Source organism: Armigeres subalbatus, chromosome 1, assembly GCF_024139115.2.
Source record: "Armigeres subalbatus isolate Guangzhou_Male chromosome 1, GZ_Asu_2, whole genome shotgun sequence".
Lineage (NCBI taxonomy): Eukaryota > Metazoa > Arthropoda > Insecta > Diptera > Culicidae > Armigeres > Armigeres subalbatus.
In genome coordinates, this window is record NC_085139.1 from 140,689,592 (window position 1) to 140,703,358 (window position 13,767).

The window sequence follows — 13,767 nt, forward strand, 5'->3', positions numbered from 1 at the left end:
AATTCAAGATCATGCGACGCCTCTGATTATACCAAATGGCCTTTATACCAAATGATCTGACCCGCTCCCTTGAGGAAAATGTCATTTTCAGGGAAATATAATTTTTGTTGAAAAGTCATTTATGGGGAAATGTCATTTCCGGGAAAATGTTATTGGCGAGGATTTGCTATTTTTGAAGAATTCGGACAAATGGTTTTCGGGGAATTGTAGAATCTCAAAAAACCTTGGATGAACTAAAGAATGGAGAATTTAAATTATGCATATCGTCCATTATGCCTGACATAAATTATGTCTAACGTTATAATGCTTAACATACTCATGCATAAACTGTTCACTACCCACCCACTTCCACCTATTCATAATTACAGTTTCACCCACCTATAATCGTTTGATGAAAACAATAAATATGTGTCCTAATATTGGTGGAAATCGGTTAAGGGGCTCAGAAGTTATACTGAATTGTTAGGTTCTAAATAATACCCAATCCTAAATACCTCCCGAATTCACCACGATTACGTTGGCTTATGTCCTACTCTTACTAACTTTTAATAATAAAATAATATCGAATGTACATATTACATTGAATTGTGGCTCCGTAAAGTGTTATTCACCGCCTGAGCCTACCAAATAAACGAACATAGAAAAAAAATCTCCCGAATTCCAAATGACCCTACCAACCTCTGTTTAATCGTTTTCATTGTATATAGAATGTGTTCCAAAATTGCTTTAAATCGACCCATGTGTTAAAAAGTTTTACAAAATTGTTCGTTTCATAAATATGCCCTCACGGTGCGCCGGTAGACCGTTTTAATGAAATAAAAATGTCCATCAAAACCGATTCTTGTGCTAATTCTGCACCTCCGGAAAAATTAAAAAAAAAATCCCTAGGAGGAATCTCAAGAAATCTTTATTTAAAGTCTTCGATTTGAAATATTGAAGGAATTTTAAAAGAATCCATATTTCAATTCAACAATATCTCCAAACTGCGTGCAAAAACGTCCAAAAAGTGGTCCAGCTTTTTTACAATCAGATTGAATTTGTTGCTGTCAGTGATGGTCGATTCCCGAGAGAATCGGCAAAAAACTTTTATTCTCTCACCACTTGACACACACTCGTCTTCTACTGTCGTATGCGAATCAACACACGCACTCTCATTTTGATGAATTCGAGAGGACCCGATTTCAAGCATGTTCATTTCTTTCTATACTCGGGTGATAGCGGATTCAGCCCGCTCTCGATTCACTCTCTGCTGATCGAAGCAGCCCAGAAATTTGACCAAGTTCAATCGCTGCTCGATAATTTTCAGTGAGTGAGTCCGATTTCACTCATTTGATTGCAATCAGACTTGTTATTTCCCCATCTAAATCGGATATACTGACAGCAAAATGTTAGGTGCGTCGCATCGTTTGCAGTACCTACGTGGCGCTGCATGTACTTTAGGGGCAATTAATCCAGTTATGGATTAATAGTTCTAAACATTATAGAGCATCACTAGGAGCAAATTATGAAGATATTGGTAACATTTAGTTTGCTTATATACTAAAGTCAGTTGATAGTTACCACCTAAATCAAAGCCTCGTAAAAACGTGTTAAGGTTTCCACAAACACGCTCGACCCGACAGTAGATGCAGCGAGCCAGCGATAGATTCACGTGACGGTGACAGTCGCGTCGCGTGTGTTAGGGGGAATTAAGGCTCAATAAACAATTGGACAATGGAAAGAGGTTTCTGATCGAACCACCATCGGAAGTGTGTCGTTTGTCTCTTTTCGTCCGCCGCAAAATTATAACTGTAGTAGTACAATACCGAGCGGCAGCACACTCACTTGAAACACGTGGTTGTTGATTGCCAATTTTACTTCCTATAGTGGAGCTCCATGGCAATACAAAAACCGTTTTTAGAAACGTGAAAATATCAAATGTGTTGACAAAATCGAATAATTTCAAACAATTCAAGCTATCTATATCTCAGCAAAAAAAATAATGTAAAGAGTTCTTTGATTTTTGCAGCCGCCAGGACTTACGAGTTATAATCGATTTCAGTTCGAGCTTGATGGCTTTCATCAGAACTCATAAAACCGTCGCATTTTGACAATTTTCCAACATTACGCGTTAAATTGATCAACTCTTAGCATGTACAAACACAGCTATCCCAAGACGATTCGATCAGTGAGAAAATAATGAAAATCGGTCCACCCGTTCGTGAGTTACATTGCCTCAAACATTTCCTCATTTTTATATATAGAAGATATTTTTATCCTTCACTATACATACCAAGATAAATACACAGCTAGGTGTTTCAATCTGCCCAATTAATGGGCGAGAAGAAGGCGGGGGTGAAAAGTTCATTTTCGTTGCAAAACATAAACAAACCGGCTGGCTCTCCCATACTAAAATCCAAGATGGCTGAATCGTGAATTTGGCAGATTGGAACACCTAGTGGTGTTTTCATCTTGATACATACAAACCTACAAATGTGGTCAATTATTTTACCCAACCAGCATATTTTGAACAAATTTCTTACAACAAAAAGTTAGACATAACAGCTAAATAGGGGAATTTTTATTTTTAAAGGCAGATTGACTTTAATGAACATTTATTTTACATTTATTATCCAACTTTTAGCATCCGTAGAAAACTGTTGCCGATATCTATGAGAATTTATTTTTATATTACTATTTTTCAATAAATCGATGCATTTCATGAAATATTGGTTTTGACAACCCTAATGAGTTAACGAATCAAATTCGTATAATCACACATTATACAGCGCATAGAAAATCTACTTGTTTGATCACTTTTGATTACAATAAAAAATAACTGACAGATAGTGCATCAGAAGCACCATGAGAAAATCAAATGTGGAGAAAAATGCTGTGTATATTTTATTAAATATGTAGTAGAGCGGGGTGTTGAATGCTTGCTATTTGTATCGCAAAGAAATTTTGCGCATCAATGAGAGGCACAGAACTCTCTACATGGTACATGTTGTTATTCAAAACTAGTCGACCCAGCAGACGTTGTCCTACATAGTAGGCGGAAATGCGCGCTGTTGTCTGCCCACGCAAAATTTCCATACGAATCTTTATTTTAGTTTTTCACGGTTTACTCAACTTAACTTAAGTCATGATTTTCGTAGGAAGAAATGTCATATAAACCCGTCGGAAACAATAACATATCTGCTAAATGAATGAAGAAAATCCATTCTGCCGTTTTCGAGTTATGCGAATACGAACACGAATACACACTTTCTTATATATAACATGATTTGAATTCTTGCTTTACACGATGCTTCACAAGCACGATTCGGCTTACACACTTAAAAGCCAGATTTTATTTCGGTATCATTTAACGAATATCGTCAAAAAATATTGTTTTACCGAAATATTTTAAAGTTAATTACCGAAAATCAGCTAGTTAAATGTACTACTGAAATTCAGCAGAATATTTTGCCATCATCGTCGGTAAACCATCCAGTTTACCGAGTTTCGGAGAAATAGATTTGTCAAACGTCAAAACGCCGCCAAAGCACGTGTTGAACAAAAAAAGAAACAAACAACTTGAATGGTTATTTGACAACGGCTGCTAAAAATATCTCCAAGTATGTCTTGCAATCTAAATTTACTTTATGTCGGGCTTAAATATTTGTTTTATTTTAGGGCGTACCATCAAAATGATTGAGTTACATTATTTCGGTAAAGCACTCTGCCGAGCACTTCGGCAACCTATTGCCGAACAGCACGGCACATTTTGACAGCTGGATGTTTTCACACATTTTACGACCAGTCGGTAATTTGAACTTTTACCAAGATTTTTACCGGCATCTCAGCTGTTGGATTCTCGGTAATATATTTTGCCGGCCTCGGCGAAAAAAATTAAGTGTGTAGTGATGGTCCGCCGATTTATCATAGAGAATTCACTAATACGCAACTTGTTCCATGACATAGAAGTAACACAGAAGTAACCAATTTAAAAAAAAACTTTCAATAAATATTTTATATTCTATAAGCGATGAAAATCGTAGGGACATGGCAGGTATTTTCGTCTGTCCGTCATAGTCTCGAAAACAAATAAAAAAGACGCTTTTTTGTAAAACTCATACGTACCAAATCGTAAGCTCAGGAGAAACGTTCTGCTATAGTGGAGTTCTAGCAAATGTACGTTGCTTTCGTTGGTTTTAGCCCCTACGACGATGGACGAAAATACCTGCCGTGTCCCTATATGTACTTTCAAGCGGATGGAAGCAACATTCTTACTGTGCTTACCCCTTTTCCTTTGCCGAACAATGTTAGTGAGCGTCGACTCACATTTTCATAACATGATTCAATCGCTCACCCCGAGACTGCACGCTGGATCGAATCTAGAAACGAGAATGAACTGCCGATTTTCCCTTCTGATTCAATCATCATACGATTCACCCGAACAGCAATTACCACACACGCGCGTTTGAAGTATGTTTACACATAGGCAGGATTCACTCAGAGCGTCTGCAGCCACACCTGCTATCAGCAGAGAGAATGAATAAGGGCCACCCATGCTCTGCGCCGATTGAATCGGAAATAATTCCAAAATGAACGTTCATCGAACCGAGTGAAACCATCACTGGTTGCTGTTTCATTTCTTATTTAATTAACATCTACACAGATAACACTGAATCAATAATTTGACGCCATAATACGCGGTTCGAGTCCCGATCTCTCCATCCTCGGTTACGCTTCACGCCAAGTCGTTCTGTGCCAGTTAGTACACCAAGTTTGCTTCTCTTGTACCTGCCGGGTCCGAAGCAATCACCATCTTTCTATAGTTGCTGTCCGGCTATCCTGCAACATGCCCTGCCCATCGTACACTTCCTGGTTAAGCGATCTTCTGAATACTGGGCTCGACGTAGAGTTGGGTGAGCTCCTGATGTATCCTTCGCCAACTTAAGCACACGTTACTACAACTATAAATAAAATATTAACAATTCAAGCATAATTTTTCATAACGACGTATGTAACAAAAGTAAACAAAACGGGGTTTTTAATACAACGTGACAATCACACGCGGCTTTATATAATACGCATCGATTTTACTGATTTCAGATCTTAAAATTCTTTAATTCAATCTTTTTGCGAATCGACGTATGTAAAAATTTCTATTTTTGAAGTCTCACTGTTACATACGTCGCTTTAACATATGGGAACTAAGAGCGACCTATGTAACAAAAAAATCAAAACAAAACAAAACTGCAGTTGTGTCAATCGTGCACTATGGAAAACCGACCAATGTACACCGACGTATGTACGTGTAGCATACCGGTGTATGTATAATTTTATCGTTTTTCACAATGAATTTGAATAAACTGAGCTTTACGGTGAAGCACGCTTATTACGTGTCTTGTAATGATGCATGCCAGCGGAAAAAAGTATTGAAAAAAGATTTAGTTTTAAAACAGTTTTAGAAAAAGTTTTGCCAACTTTCAGCAAAGGATTTCTCGAATCCTCGTATTTGTTACATACGTCGTTAAGAAAAATTATGCTTGAATTGACTTATCTTACCAATCTGACCTAAGTATGTTTTTGCCTTTCTCGTATACAAAGTATACTTAAAGGCTATATGTCCGCTCCAAAAACAATTGTTTCATAGAAGGCTCGGAGACCCATAGTTTTATATACCAATCAACTCAACTCGACGAATTGAGGTGATGTCTGTGTATGTGTGTATGTGTGTGTGTGTGTACCAAAAGAGCAAACATTTTAGCTCACTTATTTTGTACTTACCCTTGATTGATTTCTTGTATTCGACGCATTATTCTGCCCCATTGTTTCCTATTGAAAATTGACCGGATCGAACAATGGGCTTGGAAGCTACGGCCAAAATACTTTCGCTCATAAAAAAGTCTCGCTCACTTTTTTTGTACTTACCTTTGACCTATTTCTTCGCAACAGGTTGCATTCGACGCAATAGTTTGCTCCATTGTTTCCTATTGAAAATTGGCCAGAAATGGGCTTGGAAGTTACGGCCAAAATACTTTTTCTCATAAAAAAGCGCGTAAAAAAGTCTAGCTCACTTTTTTATCCTTACCCTTGGCCAATTTCTTCGCAACAGATTGCTTTTGACGCAGAATCTTGTCTAATTATTCCCTATTGAAAATTCGCCGGATCGGACGAAGGGCTCTGAAAAAATGCCCAAAATATTATTTTTTACTGCACGAGAAAGGCATCATCACCGCTAGGTGGATTAATCTGGGTTTTTGTATGGCAAACTGATTCGAGTTTAGTTTATGTGTTGTCTTCCATGTTTCATGTAATGAAAGGTAAAAATGAACTTTAATTTAGTGTTTATGTTCATATTGGAGAGAAGTAAGAGTTCATGTAGAATGATGGTAGTTACAAGCTAAAACATGTGATAGCTGTTACACTCGATCACAGCACTTTTCAACCGATCTTTTTAAATCTGAAATGATTAAGGTGCTCTGTACCGCTGCCAAAGCTCGTCAAAATTCTAATTAACGGACACGAAAAAGCATGTTTGTTATGTCAGCCTCTCCCGGTGCCTTTGCAGAATTCTGAAACATGATATTTGAAGATATGGTACTTTAGGGTAAATGGAAGCTGATAAAAACATTTTCCTTACCGTCATCCTTGTTTATTGTCATCCCCCGTTTGCGGGGAAATATCAGACAAAGTCATGGAAAAGCCCCATCCAATTGTTACGGCATCCGACGAAGGTCCAAAAACTACACTACTTCAAACAAATCTTTAAGCTGTCGGTTTCTTTCCACCAATTTCTTCCGTACTCCAGGTTTGATCTTTACTTCTGATGCTCAAATACTTTTTATCACACTCAAATAATGCAAAAAAAAATTATCACAAACTTCAATCTACTACCCAAGGTTTTGCTCATGCTAAGAATGTTCTCTTCTTTGGTATTAAACAAAGAATCTGCGACGTGCACGTGAATTTTTGAAAAGTTTTCAAACGAGAGTTATCATTCTTGAAGATAGACGGTTTCATACCTAATCAGTTAGTCAATTTGTTGAGTTTGTCAATAGTAAATAAATATTTATAAGCACAACAAATGCAAACTGGTTGAAAACAACTTATAAAACATTTTGTATGGTTTTGTAGGTATTTTGGAGATATTGTTGAATTATGGATTTTTTTGAAATTTCTTAGCCAAAAACTTAAAATCAAGATTTCTCGGGTTTCCTTCTAGGGTTTTTGTTTTAATTTGTACATAGGTGCTGAATTACCACAGGAATCCAGCCCTGTATTTGGTTTTGATGGACATTTTTATTTTATAATAACGGTCTACTGGCGCACCGTGGCCCACCCTCCCTTTCTTCTCGCCAAGTCTAATATCGTATTCCTTAGACAGAGAACGTGTTCCTAATATGGCGGAAATCGGCAAAGGAGATCACCTCCACTAAAATCATTCCCTTAGGACAGATTCTAAATTTGATTGAAACCAGTCGCATTAGTTTTGCACGAGTATTGTCTTCATGTCGAAACATATCGACAGGATAAGGAAGTATTTATAACCTTAAATACTTATGTACATCGTACGATGGGAAACCCAATTTGATCTAAGGGTCCTGCCAAGACTGATGCAGATTATAGATAGTAGAATCTATAGATGAGCGAAAGCATGGCTGAGTCGATTTTTTTGCCCGTGCACACGCGCATATGACGTCACAGCCCTTAACGTTTCCATTGAAATCGTGACGTCATGCTCGTTTGGAGACACGTTTGACAGTTCGTTTGGAGACAGAGGATTTATCTTCGCTCATCTATATATTCCACTATCTATAATGCAGATTACCTGTCACGATACGTAATCGATTTTCTGTGCGATGCCATGCTAGCCATCCAGTGAGTCCCAGCATACGAACTCATCAACTACCTCGATTTAATCACCTCCAATTCAAACTCACATTAGCATTTTCAAGTCTCATCCTTTAATTTACCCTGTCGTTGACAAGCAGATGATCAGTCTAATTCACTTGAGATGGAAAAGCCGGTATGCCTTACGCACTGTAATATGAAAGCCAAACGTGACCGTCGCAAATCAATTCATGCATAGGTAAAAATTTCTACCAAAAGTGCGAGCGAACGAGCAATCAATGCAAATTTTACTTTAATAGTTCTAACTGATGCGTCCAATAGTTCCAAAAATAATCAAAACATATTAAGTACAACACTGAAAAATGATTCCTCACATTTTCCGCATGTGTTAGTCGTTTTCGTTTTGCTTCTCTATCTATGAACCTTCGGCTGAAAGAAGTTTTCGACGAGACTTCAGTTCTTGATCAGGCTTCGTACTAGCGAGATTGCCTGCTTAATTGTTATTTATTTTAATTGTTTGTGAAAGCTTTAGTATGTGAAGCTGTAGTGAAAATAAGTGAAGTGTGTGAAACTTTAGTGAAAATTACTTGCCTAAACTTTCCTGAAACTGAACCACTTACAATCCATGTCGTTCAGTTCGACACCGTTCCCATAGTTGACGTCTTCCTGATGCAAATAGCATTTCATCGGACTGAAGTTCATGCGATACATTATCGGCGGTAACACTTATGGTAAGGTAACAACGGTAGGGTATCATTCATTGTATATGTATGCATTCCCCTATAAATTAGCATGAACGTTTTTGCTTTTCTCGTACAACAAAGTTGTACCGAATGGCTATCATTTCACTCCAAAATCGAACTGTTTATTTTATACCAATCGACTCAGATATACGGACTGTGGAAATGTCTGTTGGTCCGTGTGTATGTGTGTAAGTGTGCACAAAACCCAAGAAAATATTAAACATTTTTTCATATAGTAATCCCTAGAGGCCTTAATAAGAGAAACGCGGAAATGTAGCTCTGCCAACACTGCAGCCAATCTTCTTCATCAAAGAACAACACATGAAAAGGAAGAAATGATTTATCCAGGTAAAATTTTACATATCGCTATTTAATGTGTTCACATCACATGACAACAGAATCCAACAAACAAAACAATTGCATTTCATAATCTATCATTGATTTGCATATATTATTGATAGCAAATTAAAAATGCATTTAAAATTGGTTCATTCGTAAATGGTGTTAAATCGAATTTAGCCGTTTTCGGTATTTGAGCCGATGTTTTGGTTGCTTGACAGGTCTCTTGCTTGATTAGCTGCTGTTTTTTGACGGTTCGATTGGCGGCACATGTCAATCCGCGTTTCTCTTATCAAGGCCTCTAGTAATCCCCAACCAATTTTTTCGCAAAAGGTTTTATTCGGGGTGGGGGTGGTACATATCTCATTTTGCTATCTACATTTGACATTTGATATTATTTTTACTACTTCAACATTTGATATTATTGAGCATTTTTGTCTACTCGGGTTGGTAATTGATTCTCCTACAATTGCTAACAACTACAAACAGTAGACAATCGATACCTCTGATGAAACCTAACTATCATAAAATAGAAAAAGGACATGTCTGACGTCAATACTGGGTAGACGTTATGACGTACATATATCTGTTCATTTCATAAGAATAGATGCTAAGGTGGCAAAGAAAAAGGTCGAGCACATGTGCGTTGAGCATAGGAATGATGTGAACAAAAGCTAGTGACGTACATGCGTAGTGCGAGCTCAATGAATAGAAAGAGTTTTTGATTTGCTACCCGCTGCTTTTAGCATTCTATGCGCGAAAAGCATGTGAAAGTTAACGGCCTGAAATGTGTACGACGAAAGGCATTTACAGTGAATTTCCTAAAAAGTACAAACTTTTTTCTGAACATCGTTATGGAAAAAGATATTCGTTATTAGATATGCGAATTATTTTTTTCGAAAAAAAAAAATTCGTGACATTTTACTTCAGATAATTTTCCCAAATCCTGATTTATAAAAGTCTAAATCTAACTATGACGTTATCGTTATCACTGAAACGTGGCTCAATGACCAGATTTACTCGACACAGCTTTTTGGCGATCGTTTTACCGTCTACCGTCGTGATCGAAGGATTAGATCGATTAGAAAAAGAGGTGGTGGCGTTTTGATCGCCGTTACTATTCGGTTGAGTTCAGCTTTACCTTCAGTACAAATCGACAATTTCCTTGAGCATTTTTGGGTGTATACCTTCATCAACGGTAATGTGATCACAATTGGTGTCGCCTACTTATCACCAGAGATTTCTAACGACGCTCAAATTCCGAACATGACTCACATTCCGAAAACACTCGCGTTTAAATGACCATTTTGGCTTATTCATGTTATTTTCTCCATATGATCTTGAATTCCTTGAATTCCTTGATCCACAGTGAGAAAAACTGTTGAAAGTTTTAATTTCAGGGTGCAAAAAAGCCAGTGTTTGAAATATGAGTCATGTTCAGGATTTGAGCAAAAATTGTATCCTCCATTGAGAAACATGTTGAATCTGCCACGAACATAGCTAACTCCCTTAAGTCTGGTGATAGCTATATTCTTCTAGAAGACTTTAACTAGAAAGACATCCACTGGGTACACATTTCGTCTGGCTACTATTATGGTGATCCTTCAAGTTCCAGATTGAACCAAGCAAGCTGTTGTCTTTTGGACTGCTTCGTCTTTCTAAACATGAAACGGATGAACAACGTAATGAACTATTGCAACCGAATGTTGGACCCAATACACAGCTAGGTGTTTCAATGTGCTCAATTTATGGACGAGAAGAAAGCGGGGGTGAAAAATTAATTTTCGGTGCAAAACATAAACAAACCGGCTGGCTCTCCCATAGTAAAATCCAAGATGGCTGAATCGTGAATTTGGCAGATTGGAACACCTAGTGGTGTATTCATCTTGGTTGAACCTAGTCTTCGTGAATTCGGAGATAGTATCGAATTGATCGGTCGTTTCTGCACTGGATCCTCTTCTAGAACTAGATCTGTTTCACCCCGCCCTCGTTATGTCGCTCATCTGCAACCACCTTGTCCAAATCGAAGAGGTCGAAAGTCATAATGAATTTGACTTCCGTAGGACTAATTTTCAATCGCTGAATAACTCTATTGCACTGATGGATTGCCCCTCATTATCGGCTGCATCTGACGTCGACAGCGCAGTGAATTCCATCACTGGTACACCCAATCAGTTGTATTACTCTCATGTTCCTAATCCTCTGCCTCGAAGGAAGCCACTATGGTCGAATAGCCATCTGCGCAATTTGAAACAACGCAGATCTTAAGAAATCTGGAATCGAACCGTATTTTCAACTTAGCAAGCAACAAGTACCGAATATACAATCGACTTCTGTATACCCGCTACTTCAGGCAAACTGAGGCAAATCTCAAACGGAACCCGAGGCAGTTTTGGTCGTTCATGAATTTCAAAAGAAAGGAAAGGAAGAAAGAAAGTTTACCAAAAACAGTGTTCTGGAATGATGAAATAGCAGATATATGCGAAGGAATTTGTAAACTATTCGGTAAACATTTTTAGGGAGTTTTCGAAAACGAATCGGTGTCTGCTGATCAAATCGATGCAGCTTTACTAGATGTTCCTCGTGATGCTTTTAACTTTAGTCGATGCATTTTTCTCAAGATGATGTTTTTAATGCTCTCAACAAATTGAAATCTTCGTTGGCTCCTGGTCCTGACGGTATACCATCAATTGTGTTGAAAAAATGCACGATGCTCACCATCATATGTAACAGGTCAATCGTTGAATCGAAATTTCAGAGAAAATGGAAGTAGTCCTTTATGTTTCCTGTATTCAAAAAAGGAGATAAATGAAACGTGAACAACTACAGAGGCATTACTTCCCTCTGTGCTGGATCTAAGTTGCTTGAAATTCTCGTTGGAGAAGTCCTGTTCTCTGCATCGAAGTCACACATCTCTCCGGATAAACTTGGCTTTTTTCCTGGTCGTTCGATTGATACCAACCTTGTGCAGTTTACGTCTCACTGTCTGATAAATATCGAAGAGGGTTATTAAGTGGACACAATTTACACTGATCTGAAAGCTGTATTTGATCGAGTTGATCTTGTTATCCTGTTATCTAAATTCGATCGTCTGGGAGCTCCATCAAGCTTAACACGTTGGCTTGACTCGTATCTGACTGAACATCGGTTATCTGTTAAAATTGGCGCAACACAATCGGAGTACTTTACTAACCGCTCAGGGGTACCTCAAGGTAGTAACCTTGAACCACTACTATTTTCAATATTTATCTCGTGAATTTTCTGTACTTTTTTGCTTACGATCGCTTCCCAAGCAACCAAAAGTTCGGATAACAGTACATTTCTGGCTTAATCAGCTCCAAGAGGGATCCTGAATAGAACTCTGAACAGCATGATGTTTACTTAAGAAGCTGAATAATAATCTGGTAGAACTTGAGAATAACTAAATGTGAACTTGAAAGTTCGTAGGTGGCACTACATGTGAACTTAATGACACAAAAAACTCATAAAGAACTGATTCTGAATTCGAAAGTTCACAACAAGTTCGTATGCTACATATACTGCCCTTTTTGAGCAAATGGCCCTTTCGTGGCAAACCAAAGAACATTTTCGACCACTTTGTGACACGTTCGCTCAAACAACCGTTTCGATAGGACCCATTTGGCTAAAAAAAACTAGACTTCGACTATAATAGACTAAAAAAACTAGAGTTCGGCTAAATGATTTCTTCCGTTATACATCTTATTTGGCTGATCAAAATGTTCGTCCAACTAGGCTTGAAGGTATTCTGCCATACTAGTGCTTCGGGATTGGTTACGAGTGCCCAAAACAGACCAAAAAGGTTCAAAATTAGTTCAGAGAAAGACATATGCTGTTTTTTTCTCGATGTGATTTTTGAAAGTTAAAGATTCGTACAACTAATAGCTTTGGTAATGTTGGACATTAATTTCATAAAACGAACACCAGAATCGCTTCCTTCCAAAATCCGGATTTCCCGGAAGTGACCAAAAGTATTATTGAAACACAACAAAATTGTTCCAACATTTTTTCATGGAAAATTATGAAGTTGTTTAAGTCGTATGTCTGTGTTTTTACGTAGGACACGTCTGATTTTTCTATATTCGGGAGTAGTTTACGATTGCGAAAATCGGGGATCGTCACGAAAATATGATAGACTGTAAACTTTAATATCTCAGCCGTTTCTCGATGGATTTTCAATTTTTTTGGACTATTCGAACAAGGATGAGTCAACGCTTCTTTATATTTATATGAAAATACTGATTATTAATTATTTATTATCGATAATTGATAAAAAGTTTGTAAATAGGTAAACCAGCCTATCACGTAAATGCATCACTAGCACAAACATCAAAAATCAATCACTTGCGGGTTTGGATCTAATATTCTAATCCTCAGTTTGAACAAGATTTCACGCAGAGCGGACGCATCAAAGCGCTCGCAGCGGAGCGGACACGGCGCGCGCGAGCCATTTTGATTGGGATTCCGTAAAGAGCGGTTCAACAAAATTTAGCGGAGCGGTCACAGCAGCACGATGTTACAGTTGTAAAATAAATGGTCGATGAGAAGACCAGTTCGAATGTAGAAAATAAGGAAAGCAAAATATCGATAAGAAAAACATAAACACCCCTAAACCGTAAACGCAAAATATCATTGCGATCGTATCTGTGACGTGCTGAGCCGCAACGTCAACAAAGATCCGGTCAGGAGAAAATTGTCTGAAAAGTACCTCCTTCGCAAGCAGAAGCACTTGCGCTACCCGTGCAGCTTTGTATTTTCTCGGACAGCAGTGTGAAGTGCAGATCTAAATTTGCAGAACACGACAAGGGCAGGCTCAGCCATCGTAACACCCGGATAACTCGTT

The 13,767-nt window shown here is 38.0% G+C and overlaps 1 protein-coding gene across 1 annotated transcript in view; it reads left to right on the plus strand.

Annotated features, from left to right (window-relative positions):
• The first annotated feature begins 8,313 nt into the window (after positions 1-8,313).
• LOC134205183 (sodium/hydrogen exchanger 9B2) overlaps positions 8,314-13,767 on the plus strand; it is a 109,387-nt gene continuing 103,933 nt past the window's right edge. The window contains exon 1 of the mRNA XM_062680198.1: positions 8,314-8,555. Coding sequence (XP_062536182.1) covers positions 8,525-8,555 — 31 coding nt within the window. The 5' untranslated portion in view covers positions 8,314-8,524. The remainder of the gene's footprint in view (positions 8,556-13,767) is intronic.